Raw genomic sequence first — 15,252 nt, 5'->3', positions numbered from 1 at the left:
GTCTTGCCTGCCGAAGAATATTTTCACGAGGGTGCACGTCTCCTAGCGTAACATAAATAAAATCACACAATGTTGTACAATGTTGAAAATAGCCATTTATTGTACGTTGTGGAGGACATTTTAATTTTCAGGTTTGTGCCTGGTGCAGACTCACAACCTGGGAACTTGTCTCTTACACTGCTGTTAACTGGCTGAACATTTAGTCTGCATGAATATCTTATGACTAGATACCATTTTCATATAAACAGGTAAAGTGTGAGGAACAGTGACTTATTTTGTTTGTGACAGTAACTGACAGAGCTTCACTGACGGAAATAAACACACAAATCATATCACTATATTTCATACACAGTGAAGCAAGTGTATGAAATCTCAGTTCTACCCTTTCAACACAACATAACAAGCTATGTAGGTGAGGAGGGAACCAGCTAAATAAGTCTTCTAGAGAAGGGACAGAGCTTATAGTGCCATTGCTGATCTCTTATTCAATATTTCATGTTGCTCTGCAAACAGAAGGGCCCATAACAACTGAATTATTTATGCAGTTTCGTGCCGGGATGACTGATTCACAGGAAAATGACCATCAGCAAAGCCAGTTAGTGAATGAAATGAAAAATAATCAAATAATGTTTTACAATCATTTCCTATTTGTTTCACTTCAGATTAATCTTTGTTTTGAGATGAGGACATTTTGGATGTATTAATTAATCTCTGAACTCTAGAAAACACAGAGAATAATACCATCACAGTAAGACTCATTTTGCATTTTTTGGATTTAGTTATTGTTTGCCTTTATATATAAATAAGGGCTTGTAAGGAGGGAACAGCAGTTGAGACAGTGAGAGACAAAAACACCGATAGGAAGATGATGAACACTGCAAATAAGGGCTTAATTAGTTAATTAATGATTTTACTCACAAACAAATCTATAAACTACCATTTTAACCAAACTAGTGTCTTTCTTTCACATCATTAGTTAAGTATCAGCTTACATGTGGTATATAAGTTAAAATTTAGGGATATAGCAAACATCCAGGTACAGCATTTATATATTACATTTTGGAAACCATTTAGGTTCATTTTCAGTCTTCAGTCAGCCATCAACTCCTGTAATTTTACTGTGCTATTAATGTCATGACTTAACATTTTTCTATTTATTTTTGAAAAATATATAAAAGAGTATAAGAATAGTTTTTTTAATGTTTTTAAGTCAAGTTATTTGAAGCATTTTTACTGAAACATTCAAAGGTTTTTGCAGCAAATTAAAATATTCATATGATATAATTATTTATTCATTCCCACATTTTCAACAACATTTTTGCAACTCAAAAAAATATTTAGTCAGAATATGGGTGTGACGGTCTAATACTATTCAAGACATACTAATGGCTAGAAAAAAAGGATGCAATAAGTCACAACACAGAATTCTGTATCATCATTTTAATCAGAGTTCATTCAGAGCAAGCTGAGAATACAAGCACAAAATCACAACATGTCTGCAGCGGTATGACATTGTCATATCATCATTTCACTCTGGTCTGACGCCACACGCAGTCCAAACCAGACAGCATATATGATGAGAGATATAGCACCAGGGTGTTGGAGTGCATAGCAGCACTTCTTGTGGTTAGGTCAGACTTGATGCTAGCAGGCAGCAGGCTTTAGAGGTCATACACAAAAAAGTCTATCATTCACATACACACACGCACGCACGCACACACACACACACACACACACACACACACACACACACACACATACACACATACACACAGAAGCTAAAACTGGAAGCAGACTCACGGTGGTTAGTGCTCGACTGGGCCCTCACACACTGCAGCCATGTTGGCTATTAAGGGTATCATGGCAGATGACTTACTGTGTTAACAACCAGAGAGAGGGGTAGGGTGTGATGACATTTTAGTAAAAACATCTCATGTCACGCTCACAATGAACAGATGTGGTTTGCGCATTTTCAGACAGCAGCATTTTTAAAGAGCTGAACTTCAAGTCCTGGCCCATTCCTTGTCCTTCAACACCTGGAGAGATCAGCTCATTCAGAGTGAAAATTATTGAGTAAATACAACAGGTTTTTCAGGCCTATGTGCATGTCTTTTTTCTTATTTAGCACAATTACAGCGTCACAGCTCAGAGGAGAGGATGGAGCACAATGCCACAAAATACTGAGTCACTGTAGAAACTGCAGTATTCTTATTAAATTAAAGGAGTGGATCTCCATTTAAATTGCAAGAAATATGTTTGTGGGTGAAACCATATTGCTGGTGTGTTTATTTTATAGCTTTAACAGCCACGAGACTATTTTATGATTTTACTAACTGTATGTACCTTTTGGTGTGATCAGAGTCTATTACTACACATGCATTATATTTGAAAAGGTCATTGCCCCAATACACTTATCTTAAATGGCTCGATTTACAAGCTAAAATGTGACTGTGACATACAGTATAGTCTGCTAAAATGTTTCTACTCAACCAAAAACGGGGTCTTGCATGCAAGCTTTAGCAATTATATTACAGGTCATTTGGTTTCTTAGCAACCAAACTGATGAAACCAGATATCATCCAGAACAATGAAATGAAAACCAGGACCATACAGCGGAGGCACTGTAACTAGGAACGCAACCGTAAAACTGATTTTGTATTTTAACAAAACCTCTCATGTGATACAGTCTCAGAGAAAAGGCATCCCCTTGACATTTTCTACAATCATTTTAATATAGATCTCAACTCTCATCCATTCAGACAAAGGTAAAAATGCCCTTTCATACACATGTAGCATGTGTACAGATGGCTCTTTTTTATAGTCTGATGTCAAAACAGAACTCATATAAATAATGTGCAAATCATGTGCTCAATTAATATAAAGCGGTTCTGTGCACCAAAACACAAGCAATCACATATTTCCACACACTCACAAACACACATTCACACACACACGCACGGTTTACAGTGACAGTGATTTGCATTATTCTAAAAGCTCAACATCGGTGCCCATTCAAAGGTGAACAATATGTGACAGGACAGCAAAAACAACAGGTGAGGAAATAAACCAAGGGGAAGAGATTTGCCCAATTCGTCAAGTAACCTTTGATCACGCACATAAAAGTGTGGAGATGTAACTTTTAGTGCTTCGCCTCAGCCAGTCTATTGCTGATCTCTTTGCTCTTCTTCGTGACAGCTCCCTCCGGTTTGGGTTCTGCGGCGCTCAAAGACGGTTTCTTCTTGCCTGACTGGGAACTGGCAATCTGCTTCTCTTTTGCTTTTTTCACCATCTTTCCTGTTGTTGTTGTTGGTGTCTTTTTTGGTTTGGTGCGAGACACTGGTTTATCCACCTAGAAGAGAAAAGAGGTGCAAATACTGAGATTAAACTCTGTTTTAAAAATACTTGACATTTGGGGAAAACGCACTTATTCGCTTTCTTGCTGAGAGCTAGATGAGAAGATCGATATCGCTCTGATGTCTGTATGTTTAGTATCAAGCTAAAACCAGCAGCTGATTAGCTTAGCTTAGCATGGAAACGTGGGGAAACAGCTAGCCTAGTTCTGACCAAAGGTAAAAATAAATGGATTTTACAGTTTCAAGTTTTTGTGCTAAGATAATCAGCAGCTGGTGGTAGCTTCATATTTAACAATAGGTATGTGTGGTATAAATGTTCTCATCTAATTCTTAGCAAGAAAGCAAATAAGCATAAATGTCAAACTATTCCTTTAAATGTTTACCTAACTAATGGAGACTACATCATGTCAAAGTCCTATTTTAACATGCAATACGTACCTTTATTGTCCTGTTACTTAAAGTAATGACAGGCAAATGACACCATATGGTAAAGGTGATATTTGCATTATGTGGTTAGTGCAATGAAGAGAAAAGAAAAAAAACAGCACAAAAGGTGTATTTGTGCCTCTCCTTTCAAAGAACAGTGGTTCATGCAGTTTTCCATTAAAATAAACTTTTAAGGAAAGTATAACATTCAAAGTATATGGTTTATATTAGTATATGATGGTAGTCTAACTCTTTAAAGTATGAAATAGTTACATTCAACTATTAATAGTGGTGGCAAAACCTAGAGGCTTGACAAGCAGGCTTACAACTACTGGTTCAAATTCCCATAACGAGTGGGAAAATGTGGGTGCGATCGTGCCCTTAAGCAAGGCACTTATGTCCTTTCTGACTTCTGGAGAAGCTCCCACATGGTCCATTTGTATAAATGAACAGCAAAGAAGTTGCATGCATGCTCAACTTTTGCTGAGTAAATAAACCTTAAAAACATATCAATTGTAAGAGATGACAAATGTTTGTAAAAGGCTGTTTCTGACAGAAACAGGAAGGGCTCTATTTCTGTGAATAAAAAATGTTTGTGCAAAGTAGGTGGTGCATAGGGCATGGCATCATTTTTGTAAATTTTGTTGCCGCAAACAGTCAAGGTGGAATCAGTGGGAATATGTCAACACTGGTTGTGGTGGTGGAGTGTGTGCTCTGCCCCATGATGCTCGTGATTAAGAGATCAGCCCAGATTAGATTCAACACATTTGCTAAATTTCAGCCCACATTCTTGATTCTGTGGACGGCTGCATCATAGTGAGCTGCAGACGTCAAAAGCCAAAAGGATAACATCATCTGCAAACAAGTGTTACCAATGCCTGATATCAAAAATACGTAAAATACTTGGCACTGGCACTGGCACACACCCCACTGTGCCTCTCCGCCCACTTGTATGCAGTCATGGTGAGCTTCCATTACAAATTCCATTTTACTTAATGCCATTTCCATCATACATTGTCACCAAAATAGAGCCCTACTAAATAATTGTATACTAATGTGATTATTTTCTTGTTGGCCTTCACTGATGCAATAAATCCTATTTTTCTTTGATTCTTATCCGTCACATGTTTTCATTTATCCATCCACCCTCTTGCATGAACATTTGTTCAATTGCTGAAACTACTGAGGTCCACAAAAGGCAGTGGGTGGTGCGGGTCTAGAGGTGGGCAATCAGTGATGATGTGGCTAATAAGTCTGGGAGGATTGCATCTGGCAGCTGGGTGATAGATGTGACTGAGGCTCATACTGGCCAAGGTGCATACTGTGTGTGTGTGTGTATGTGTATGTGTGTGTGGGTGTACAGTATGCATGTTCGCGTCTGGTCAATTTGAGGTCAGCCTCCATGCCTTCTAGAAGAAACAGAGAACACACCTGACTACAGCAGATTTAGAACAGAGCTGCTCTCAGTCTCTGAGAAGTCCTACAAGAACGAGAGAGGGAGTGGCCATATGAACACACTACTATTGACACATTGTTGAAAATGATTAACCAAATTTTGTCTTAACTGTGGATAACATGCAACTGATGCATTGAACACTTTAAGTACTAGTATGTACAGTTTGCTGAATGGCCTAGTTATGTTCGTTTACTTGTACACAGGCTGGATAATTCAACACTTTAAAAATGTAAATATTCTCTAAATTGAGATATGAAGTTGTTTTAGTTGGTGTATAATAAGTCTGACCACCAACCGCCTGCCATTAGACTAGGGCATGACTTTGATGGTGTGTATAATAAAATAAAATGTATGCATGGGCAGTGTGCAAATCACAGAATACTAAACCTAGGCTATAGCAGGGCTAATAAAGTTTTAGATACGACTATAAGGAAGGCACTTACTGTATGTCATTCTGTGTACTTAAGAGCAAACATAACTCATGGTATAAATGGTAGCAGAATTTCACAGACCTGCAGGAACAGCACAGGAACTGTGTGAGGACAGGCTCTCACCTTGGCAGGCTCCTTGCTGGGCTCACTGTACAGGCTGCGTATCCTCCTGCGCTCCAGCAGCTTGTTGTCAGTGGAGTGAGCCTTCACCTGCTCCCCCTTGAATGTGGCACTGTAGCTGGTTTCCAGACTGGTCTCCTCCACAGGGGGTTTATACTGAGATGGAGCTTTGATGGGCTTCACTGGTTTCACATCCTTATATGCCTTGAACTCAGTTCTGGGAGCAACGAAAAGGAAAACATAAAGGCTCAAGGGATGCACCTTATTTTCATGATCATTTAATCTGGCAAATATTTTCTCAATTCATTTAAAAAACCCAAAGATAGTTTACTAAAACAAAAGGACTCAGATCCTCACATTGGAGAAGCTGGGACTAGAGAATGCTGAAAATGCTCAGCTGAAAGGATGAATTGATTATCAGCTGATAAATTTTCAGTTGATTGATAATATGACTGATAATCAATACATCAACTAATTGTTTCAGCTCTAAAAGATTTACAGTTGGTAAAATAGTTCAAATTGAACACTGTATGTTTTCATACTTCAGTGCAGGATTAGTCCCAGTTGTATGGCATTAAACTTAATGACAGGCCAATTATGTTAACCAGTCGAAATAGCAAGTTTACACTGGGTGAGTTCATCTTAATGTGGGAATTGGATTATGATTGGCCTGTTGGCCTGTGCCCGTATTAAATGACAAATACACATCATGAGGAGCTAACTAATCTTTAATACACACTGTTGTCCACTTAGAAACATGGCAGGACTAAATTGCATTGGTCATACAGAATATTGATAATGAGGGACGTTAATATTGCCAATGTCTCATGTTGATTATTACAGCTCCAGGCTGTGCAGTGCTCTGCTGCCAGTTCATTGCTGAACACCTGATTCATATCACAAGGTCATATTCACCTTTTCATTTCTCTATAGTGGCTGACGGTTATTTTTATCACTGATATTTACAGGTCCTCAAACTGGTTTGGTATAGGCTGTAAAAAGCTACAATCATAGACTTGTAAACACATGTGTGGATGCACCTTATGGATAATGAAGAATATACATTCTTGTATTAAGCATGTATCATGAGAGTATTGAGTGCTCTGCTCCAGGAAATTGGAGATAATTAGATCATTCCTGTTGCTATATACTGACGCAATTATTAAGGCTCCTCACATATTGCAGTCTGCGCTGAATTGTTTTATTATCATTATTTCCTGAAATCACCAGTTGTCTCCGTTCACTGACTAAATTATGTAAATGGATACTTCAGTTTTTCAAATTTTACTTCAAAGATCATGTGGCCTTTAAATTTCTGAGGAGCAACGGTTTTATATGATCTCTAATGTTTCTTGGTTTATTCTTCTGTGCAACTGTTTATCAATGTAGCATTTCATTAACAATGTGATCAGATGTAGTTCTGTTTTAGCTTAAAAAGCAGGCTTTGAAAAGCGGCACGTGGTTTATTTGTCCATTTAATTCCATTGGAAAAAGTTGCTCCTCAACAAACTAAATGTGAAATTGAAGACACTGCCACAAAATATGTTAACCTCCATGTCTCATTGGGACAGAATGAAGGCAGCAAGTATTAACTTGAGTGCATCATGCATCCCTAACTCAATTTGGAGGAAGCCTGTGCAATGAAACCATGTTAGGACACATGATTACATTCAGCCCCTTTTACTGGCTTTACTCATCTATGGGCCCCTGCATTGATTTGGTAGTACTCTCGTGGAGGATAAAGCAGAAAAAAAATCAATATTGAAACCTTTATCTGTGGAAATATCAGTTTGCTTTGGAAATCACTGGAGACTGTAACAAGAGACCATGCAACACCAAATATCCCACCATGCTCTGTAAATGTTTTATCACCAAACAGCGTGGCATTAAGCCTACTTCTGTTAGTTGAAACAGGGGATACTTGTATGCGGCACTGTAGATAGTTTCATAAGTTAAATGCCTCCGTTGGTTGTCATCCATTGTAAAGTCACTATAAACTATAGGGATTAGAATAAATAAATAAAAAAAACATTTCTGTCAGCCCCAGAACAGGATCATGGCTCACTCTCTCTCATACTTACCTGTAGCTGCTGGAAGTCGACATGACCTCCTTGATCTGTCTGTTGAGAGCGTCCGCAGCTGCTCTGCCTTTCCTCTGCTCCGCGCTCGCATCTGCAGGCATCTGTCCCTCCGTCTTCTCGCCGCTTTTTCTCTCCGTTGACTTTTCCCTTTTCACGCTTCTCTTCGTCACCTCCTTTGACTCCTTCTCCTGCATTTTCTCCTCAATCTCGCTCTTCTCCACGCCGCTCTCGGCCTCCACGGCCGCGGGCTCCAGCTTGCCGCTCCCTGCGCTGCGCTCTGGCCCGGCGGAGGTGGTGGTAGCGGCGGCGGCGGCGGCGGCGGTGGGGCTGGGTCTTGGGATCCAGGGGTGGTCGTGTTTTTTCGGTATAGGCCAGGGTTTGTAATCCTTCTGATACTGGGTTTCTGTATTGAACGGGGCCGGCGAGGGTTGGTACTCATTTCTGGGTTTGCAGCTGGGCTCAGGGCGCACTCTCCACGCCTTGAAGTCTTGGCGCATCACGGACGCAGTAGAGCCATCTTTGCCCGCTGCGGCACCCGTCGCGGGCGGTGCCTTCGCAGCCTCCTGCTCGCCGTGATGGGGCTGGGTCTCTATGGCAATGGCACCGGCCTTCAGTTTCGGCTGTGGGTGATGGGGCAGATGCTGCACGTCGGCCACATCCGAGTATTTGGTGAAAACCAAAGGCACCGCGATGTCCGCTTTGTCCAGCTCGGTCCAGAAGCGGTTGATGCAGCAAGCACGCGTGATGCACGGCCATGCCATGATGATGACTACCTGGAGGATGAAGGTGCACAGAAAGCCTCTCTATCAGGGATAAACGCGCAAATAAACGTCCTACTCACGACTCGGAAGAGTTGCAAGTGCCCGGTCCCTCACCCTGCACTCTCAGTTTTTGTCCAGTCAGGGTTATTCCTCCTTACAGCTTTATGTAATTCTCTGCTGAGTATATCTCACCAATCTTTGTTTGAGACTAAAGGATGCAGCCCACACGCCCCCTCCCCGCTCTCCTCCTGCAGCCTATTTGTTCTTACTGAAGTTTAAAAGGACTTTGGGCTTTGCTGTGGAGTGCACATTGCTGTCTGGTTGCGCATCAAAGCGACCCCACCCACATTTGTGTGATCCTTCGAGATGCACTTGCCGGGCTCTGCACTGTGAGTTTGCACGGTGAACTATCACCTGAGCTCGTCACCGTCTGGACCAGCAGAGAGGGAGGAGGCACGGTTAACCCCTGTGCTGCCATGTCAGAAAATGCCAATCCAACATACAGTGGATGTAACAGAGGCCTGCTGTGGTTCCGTGTGGAGGAAATGGCCGATAATGCAGCTGAAAATCACGAAAAATGACAAAGCTTCACTTGTCCGTGGATCAAGCTGCATGAGTCAAGCGTTTACATTTGAAAATACTCAGAGAACTCCTTTACATTTGTTTTCAATGTGGTGTGTGCAAGTAATTTCAATTTAAAGATGGTACCTAAATGGATCCAGAAAAAAAAGTTTGAATGCAACTGAAGAAAAATGAAAAATAAGACAGCATTGCTGACTCACAGTGTCTTCATTTTGTCTCCTATAAAAACATTTTATTAAACCAAGGTGAAAACAGACTTTTGACAAGTAACTGAATGTTAAAAGCAAACCACCTCACTATAAACAATAACAGTAACACAATTCAAATGCTGCTACGCCCAGAGTTATGTCAAATTTCCTGCAATTCATTCTGCAAAACAGCGCATGAGGCAGACAAGGACATGAACATGTGTATTACATATCAGGATGATTTCCTCTAGTACCTCTGTTTCAATCAGAATGTACCTTCTACAGAGGTGAGCTCTCAACATACTGACCTTTCTAACTATCCAAAATATGTCACACTAGCAATTTAAGCTTTTAATTTATATTAAAAAAAAAAAAAAAAAAAAAAAAAAAAAAAAAAGGCTTCCCAATGGCACTGATTCAGGATATTGGTGTAACTGCTCCCTCTTGTGCTCCTCCCGCCTCACAGTCAGTGGAATTGAATAACTACTGTGGATCAACAGGGCTACATGAGTGTGGTTTGAAAAGCACGCAATAAAGTAAAGCTAACTGTAAATGAGTTGTTGAAGAGTGGATCTGAGCAGAGAAAACCCGTCCACGCAATTTAGCAAACAAAATGAATGAGGAAAAAATAAACAGGCTTAAAAAATACTTTCCTTAAGATCACAGCATCATTACAGAGGAGGCTAGTCTCATAATAAAACAGCCTGACAAAGACTCAGAGCTTTGAATATTTACAGATCATGCCTTTGGCTGTAACTTACATTTCTGCATGTTTAGCAGTGTTACAATTTTTGTTGAGTCTCCATTAGGTATTGAGAATTTATTTACGTTTTCTTCCCGCCAGATTCAATTACTTACAATGCAATACATTGCAAAAACCAACATTTTTATCACATACAAGAACATGTGTCATTTATTTTTTTCTTGGAAACCTCAGAGACTGAGACCTCTTTACATCTGCATTTAAATTATTTATACAAATATCCAGCTGTAAATGCAGCAAGACATTCATGTGAAACCAAAGGAGGATGTGTTTATGGCTGACAGCCTCTGTTTCGTTCATATTTGTCCCAGAATACCTATTTCAGCTCAGTGTCCGCGTCATATCATTTCATCGCAACGTCTTCCTCAGCCGCCTCCTCCGCCGCCTCCTCAGCTGCAGCCTCAGCTGCAGCCTCAGCTTCAGGGTCGTCCTCCGGGTAGAGTCTGCAATATTTGTCTACCATGACATCCAAGTCATGTTTGACATGAGTGTTAACGTTGAGCATTGCAAGACTTTTGTTCCACTGCTTAGCAGGCATGCTGGCAAGATAAGCCCGCAGCCGCTCACTTGCTGTGTCACTTTTGTTGTCCTCCAGTTTCAGCACGGGTAAGGTGGAAAGCACCTTGAGGAAGGAGTTCACGTTGGGAAAGAACTTGACGTCTGGAAGCTGCAAGGTTTCGTGGATGGTGGTGGGCAGGCGCACCTCTTTGCCCCTGTGCTTCCACTTGATTCTCCAGCAGTGAAGCTCTGCAGGAAGCGTGTCCGGGTTGGGGAGGTCGTTGCGGTAAACATCTGCATAGTTCTCCTCAGTGGTGTTGAACTTCATTTGGCCCATGACAGCTGGGACCAGTGACAGACACTTCAGAGCTTTGAGGTTGTTCTCAGAGAACATGTCCTCCACCTCTTGCATGATGCCACGGATAACAGGGACAGTCACATACTCCTTAAAATACGACTCTGCTTGGATTTCACCCACATCGGCTGCACGCTGTTTGCGCAGGAACAGCCTCGGGACCTTCTCAGGAATCTGCATCACACTGGCCACACTCACGGCCTCTTCATACCAGAATTCATGGTAGACATCGATGTTATCATTGACCTCATTTAGTGAATGCAGGACAGCAGTTAGACTGTTGGCAGCAAAAAACACATCAAGTGTTTCCCCTTGGAGATTCCTCCCAAAGGCTCTGGTGAACGTGAGAACATTCTTTAAGATGACGATGGTGACAATGATCTCAAATTCGGCCAGAGTTTCTGTGATTGAATATGCATCTGCTGTGACAGCATCAGCAAACTTTCCATCATCATTGTCTAAAATGCTCTCCATGCACAGCAGGAGGGGTGGCAACAAATCTAGCAGCACATCGAAGACATTGTGCTGCTCTGTCCATCCTGAGCCACAAACTTGTTTTAGTGCAGTTCCTTTCTCCTCATTTTTCTGGTAATGAGAGGAGATAGCTTTCTCTAGCTCATCCTGACTGAGCGGGGTTCTAAAGAAAGCTCCAATCCTCCTCAGAGTCTCCATGACAACCTGGACATTGGGAAAAGGCAGACTGTTGGCCAGGTGGATGTTTAGTGCCATATGGGAGCAAGGCATGTGCAATGCCAGGGGATACTTCTCCATCAGTAATACTGCCACAGCTTTCATCTTGGTGGTGGAGGTTCCAGTGGCCTTGTGGGCCTGACCACGGCAGTCCTCCATGCTAAGCCCCCAACGGTCAGTCAGCTGGGCCTCCAGCCTCTCTACCAGTGCAGACTCATCACCATCAAACACAACAAAGTCCAAAAACTCCTCTCGAAGGACGTTCTGCTGATTCACAAATCGTAAAAATAGAGGAAGGTGTTTCTCACCGGAAAATTCAACAAGGTCCCCTGTCACGAGGGAGAAGAAGCGACTCTCTCTCACCTCCATTAGCATCTCCTCTCTCACTGTGTTCTCACAGATGTCAAGGAGCTGGCTCTGCTGTGTTGCAGAGAGGTACTCTGTGTTCACAGCTGTCGACTCAAACCGCTTCTTCAAAGCTTCATCTCCAGCATTCATGCGGTAATCTAGAAATGCCTGGAAGTTGTTGGACTTGTGTTCAGCTTCATTTGCTTTCTCAGCAATTAATGGGATACTCTGTTTTCCTAACAAGACCACAACCTCAAACAAGGATCTCAGGTATTCACGAAACTCCTTCTCCTCTGTGGACAGCTGAGGTTCATCCTCATTGGTGCTTGTGCCATCCTCAGCTGCTGCATCCTTTTTGGAAACAAGCTGTTCAATAGAAGATGCCACTGGGTAGAGACAGACAAGGAAGCAACAGTGATCATTTTAAGTTAATGGATATGTTACATAAAATTAACATGCAATTATTTTGAATGCATGACAAAAAATACATTTCCCATTTACTTACATCTCCTTTCTTTAATCTTTCTTATATCTTCTTCAGTCTGAAATGAAAAGCTATAGTTAATTTACAAAAATCACACAGCAGTTGGTCAAACTATGAAACACAAGAGAAAAATTTAAACAACCCTAAAAGGTAAGCAGAGGGCTAATAAATATTTTACTTACAAGTTCTTTAATCCGCTTGCGATGTCTGGTATGAGGATTTCTTAGATGGCTTGTCAGATCAAATATGGTTGGAATGGCTGTATCCTTCAGTACAGTCCTGTAGGGGCTCTGGAAAACAATATACTCACATAAGCCATTTTTGAGAGAAACATATTTGGGAAAGCTGATTGGGTAGGATCAGGCCAGCTACTCACAGTTTTGCACACCATAGCTGGGTCAAAGTGTTTGGCACATAATCTGTAGTGCTTGTTCAACTGGTCTGATGTTTTCGCCTCTAAATCTGCTCTGCGGCAGTTCTCTACCCAGATTCGGCATCTAAAAGATAAAGAAAAACAAAACAAAACAGTTTAATGTGACATTTGAAAGATAGTAACGCACTGAGACAGTCGCCGAATCTGTATGAACTGCTTGAGACCATCTTTTAGATACGTAATGCATTCAAACAGGAGAATATTAAAAAAAATATAACATGCAAAATAAACATTTTTAGGGCAGTGTTGACAGACACTATGATGCAAAAAACAGATATCAAATAACTGGGGTACTGTGGAAACAATAAATATTTTTCTTGCTTTACATTGAATTTTCAACTATGACGGTTGTATTCTTTGATCACTGCAGTGGATATTGCTGACACATTGGATGTGCTCATTACCGAGCTGTAACATTAGTTTTCATGTTGTAGCCTAAGCATAGGTCTGAGTTACCTACGAAGCAGCACTAAGCTCACTCTGCCACAGAGTTTAAAGATAAGCCTTGATATGCTACATAAACACTTAAATTAAAATAGGCATCCATGAGTTGGCACAGAAATTGACAAATCAGTAAAAACATATTTTTTTCAAAACAAGCTTTCCTTGGAGCTGAGGCCATCAGCTGATTAATTGATTAGTTGATCAAAAGACTATTAATAGGCAAACACTTTGATAATTAAATTTTTGTTTTAGTCATTGTTCAAGCAAAAATCCCAAATATTTGCGGGTTAAAGCTTCTCAAATGTGACAATTTGATGTTTTTTTTTTTTGTAGTATCTGATTGCAAAAGTATTTTTGGATTTTGGACTGTTGATCAAATAAAAACAACTGAATACATCATGTTGAACTTTGGGAAAGCCTAGCGGGGAACTGAATTATTTAATCAACAATGAGAATAATGTTAGTTGCAGCCCTACTAGTAATTTACATTAGGTGCTAGAAAATGAAAGACAATCATGCACTCAACATGAAAACATACCACTGCATTTTAGTTTCATGAAGTAAAGCTTAACAACATTTTTAACTGATAAATCTCACAGGTTAACGCTGGCTTCATGAGTAAATAGGTTAGTCGACGTGATTAGTATTAAATAATATGCCTTACCTCTCCGGGTCCCTTGGAAACCGAAAAAATGCTAAATCTGACTGTGTACTCTTCCGTGTACAGTTTGGGGCCGCGCAAAAATTCGGCATGCTTGAGGCTAGGTGGTTAGCTTAGCCAACTTAGCGAGTATTATCATCTGCTGGCTTTGGCGCCTTCGTTTAAAGACTCTTGTGGACGCAGGTGGTTTCTAGCACTGACAGACCCTGTCATTTACTGTACTCAAGAGGAGTCTGAAAGGCGTTTCCATAAACAATTATAACACAACACTGACTGGATTCGCGACACTTCCAACGGTTGAAGTTGGAGTAAATCGTTACGCAGGACGATATCCCGCCCACAAACCCACTGATTGGACACACTTAAATCTGACGCATTACTATTGGTCACTCTGTGCTTCTATCGACCAATTAAAATGCAGCCGACCATTTTTCTTCTTCACCCTTAAAAATAGAGTGGCAGCAGCTGTCGCGGGTGCACCGCCGCCATCCACTCAGGAAGTGACGCAGAAAGACAGACAGGCTGGCTAGCTAGCTAGCTAGTTAGCTGCCAGGGCAGGGCGACCGGTTTGTTTGTCGCTGTGTTTATAAAGTTAGTCGATGTGCGATGACCCGTTTTTTGTTTTCGGCAATTATCTGACTGTATGTAAAACAATAAGAAAATAAATCCATAACGTTTACTTGATGTGCTACCATCACGTCCTTTCGCTGAAGTTAGGTTCCTATTCGATAGTTGGGGGGTAAGTGCAGTTTTCTCAACCTGACCACATCAGACAGACTAGGTGAGGATCGAGTACCACCATCCCTAGACTTGTGAAGTCTGCTCCGGGTTAATCCAGAGAAGCTACACATTAAAGCACATTTTATTACCCTTCTCCCCATACTCTTTTACAAATAGTGGTAGTAAAATATTAGTAAAGTCTCATAACTATTAAGGTTGGGTTTAAAAGGCGTCAATGCTTTAACTAGGTTGTGTGAAATACACTTTAATGACAATAAATGGCGCAAAAAACGGAGAATCGACAGCTGATTTTGTCAATGAATTTTTCCCTAACCGTCGAGTCGGACGCCAACTTCGGCGTCGATGATATTGTGCTTTCTCGAGGAGTAGCTGCTTTTGTGTTCATTTCAGTAAATGCTTTTGCCAGAATGCGTGTTTCTGAAATACATAAGGAAACA

The 15,252-nt window shown here is 41.1% G+C and overlaps 2 protein-coding genes across 3 annotated transcripts; both read right to left on the bottom strand.

Moving 5' to 3' along the window:
• Positions 1-1,425: 1,425 nt before the first annotated feature.
• map6b (microtubule-associated protein 6b) lies at positions 1,426-9,031 on the bottom strand. 2 transcript variants are annotated; one of them, XM_071495657.1, is made up of 4 exons: positions 7,868-9,031; positions 5,790-6,003; positions 5,211-5,259; positions 3,225-3,349 (listed from the first exon to the last, which is right to left on the bottom strand). In XM_071495657.1, exons 1-3 carry the CDS (start codon positions 8,626-8,628, stop codon positions 5,215-5,217), a joined length of 1,020 nt encoding a protein of 339 aa, XP_071351758.1. In that variant the 5' UTR covers positions 8,629-9,031; the 3' UTR covers positions 3,225-3,349; positions 5,211-5,214. The 2 variants fall into 2 exon arrangements, with proteins under 2 accessions (XP_071351757.1, XP_071351758.1); XM_071495656.1 differs by lacking the exon at positions 5,211-5,259 and having other exon boundaries at positions 1,426-3,349; positions 7,868-9,026.
• A 385-nt stretch (positions 9,032-9,416) lies between these two features.
• Positions 9,417-15,161, bottom strand: thap12b (THAP domain containing 12b). Its single transcript, XM_071495649.1, has 5 exons — positions 14,078-15,161; positions 12,913-13,033; positions 12,719-12,826; positions 12,558-12,594; positions 9,417-12,438 (listed from the first exon to the last, which is right to left on the bottom strand). The coding sequence occupies exons 1-5, from the start codon at positions 14,164-14,166 to the stop codon at positions 10,505-10,507; spliced, it is 2,289 nt and encodes a 762-aa protein (XP_071351750.1). The 5' UTR covers positions 14,167-15,161; the 3' UTR covers positions 9,417-10,504.
• Between the last annotated feature and the right edge of the window lie 91 nt (positions 15,162-15,252).

Source organism: Trachinotus anak, unplaced genomic scaffold, assembly GCF_046630095.1.
Source record: "Trachinotus anak isolate AG129_WGS33_773 ecotype Australia unplaced genomic scaffold, CSIRO_AGI_Tana_v1 ptg000014l, whole genome shotgun sequence".
Taxonomy (NCBI): domain Eukaryota; kingdom Metazoa; phylum Chordata; class Actinopteri; order Carangiformes; family Carangidae; genus Trachinotus; species Trachinotus anak.
This window is presented reverse-complemented; position numbering and strand designations above follow the sequence as displayed.

What these genes read in the sequence shown, in the direction of transcription:
- map6b (XM_071495656.1), bottom strand. Translation starts at nt 8,628, where the DNA reads ATGGCATGGCCGTGCATCACGCGTGCTTGCTGCATCAACCGCTTCTGG. An exon ending in TCGACTTCCAGCAGCTACAG is followed by an intron (nt 6,004 to 7,867) that starts GTAAGTATGAGA and finishes CGTTGCTCCCAG; the next exon opens with AACTGAGTTCAAGGCATATA. An exon ending in CCAGCAAGGAGCCTGCCAAG is followed by an intron (nt 3,350 to 5,789) that starts GTGAGAGCCTGT and finishes TTTCTCTTCTAG; the next exon opens with GTGGATAAACCAGTGTCTCG.
- thap12b (XM_071495649.1), bottom strand. Translation starts at nt 14,166, where the DNA reads ATGCCGAATTTTTGCGCGGCCCCAAACTGTACACGGAAGAGTACACAG. An exon ending in GCAAGCGGATTAAAGAACTT is followed by an intron (nt 12,595 to 12,718) that starts GTAAGTAAAATA and finishes TTTTCATTTCAG; the next exon opens with ACTGAAGAAGATATAAGAAA. An exon ending in AAAGATTAAAGAAAGGAGAT is followed by an intron (nt 12,439 to 12,557) that starts GTAAGTAAATGG and finishes GTCTCTACCCAG; the next exon opens with TGGCATCTTCTATTGAACAG.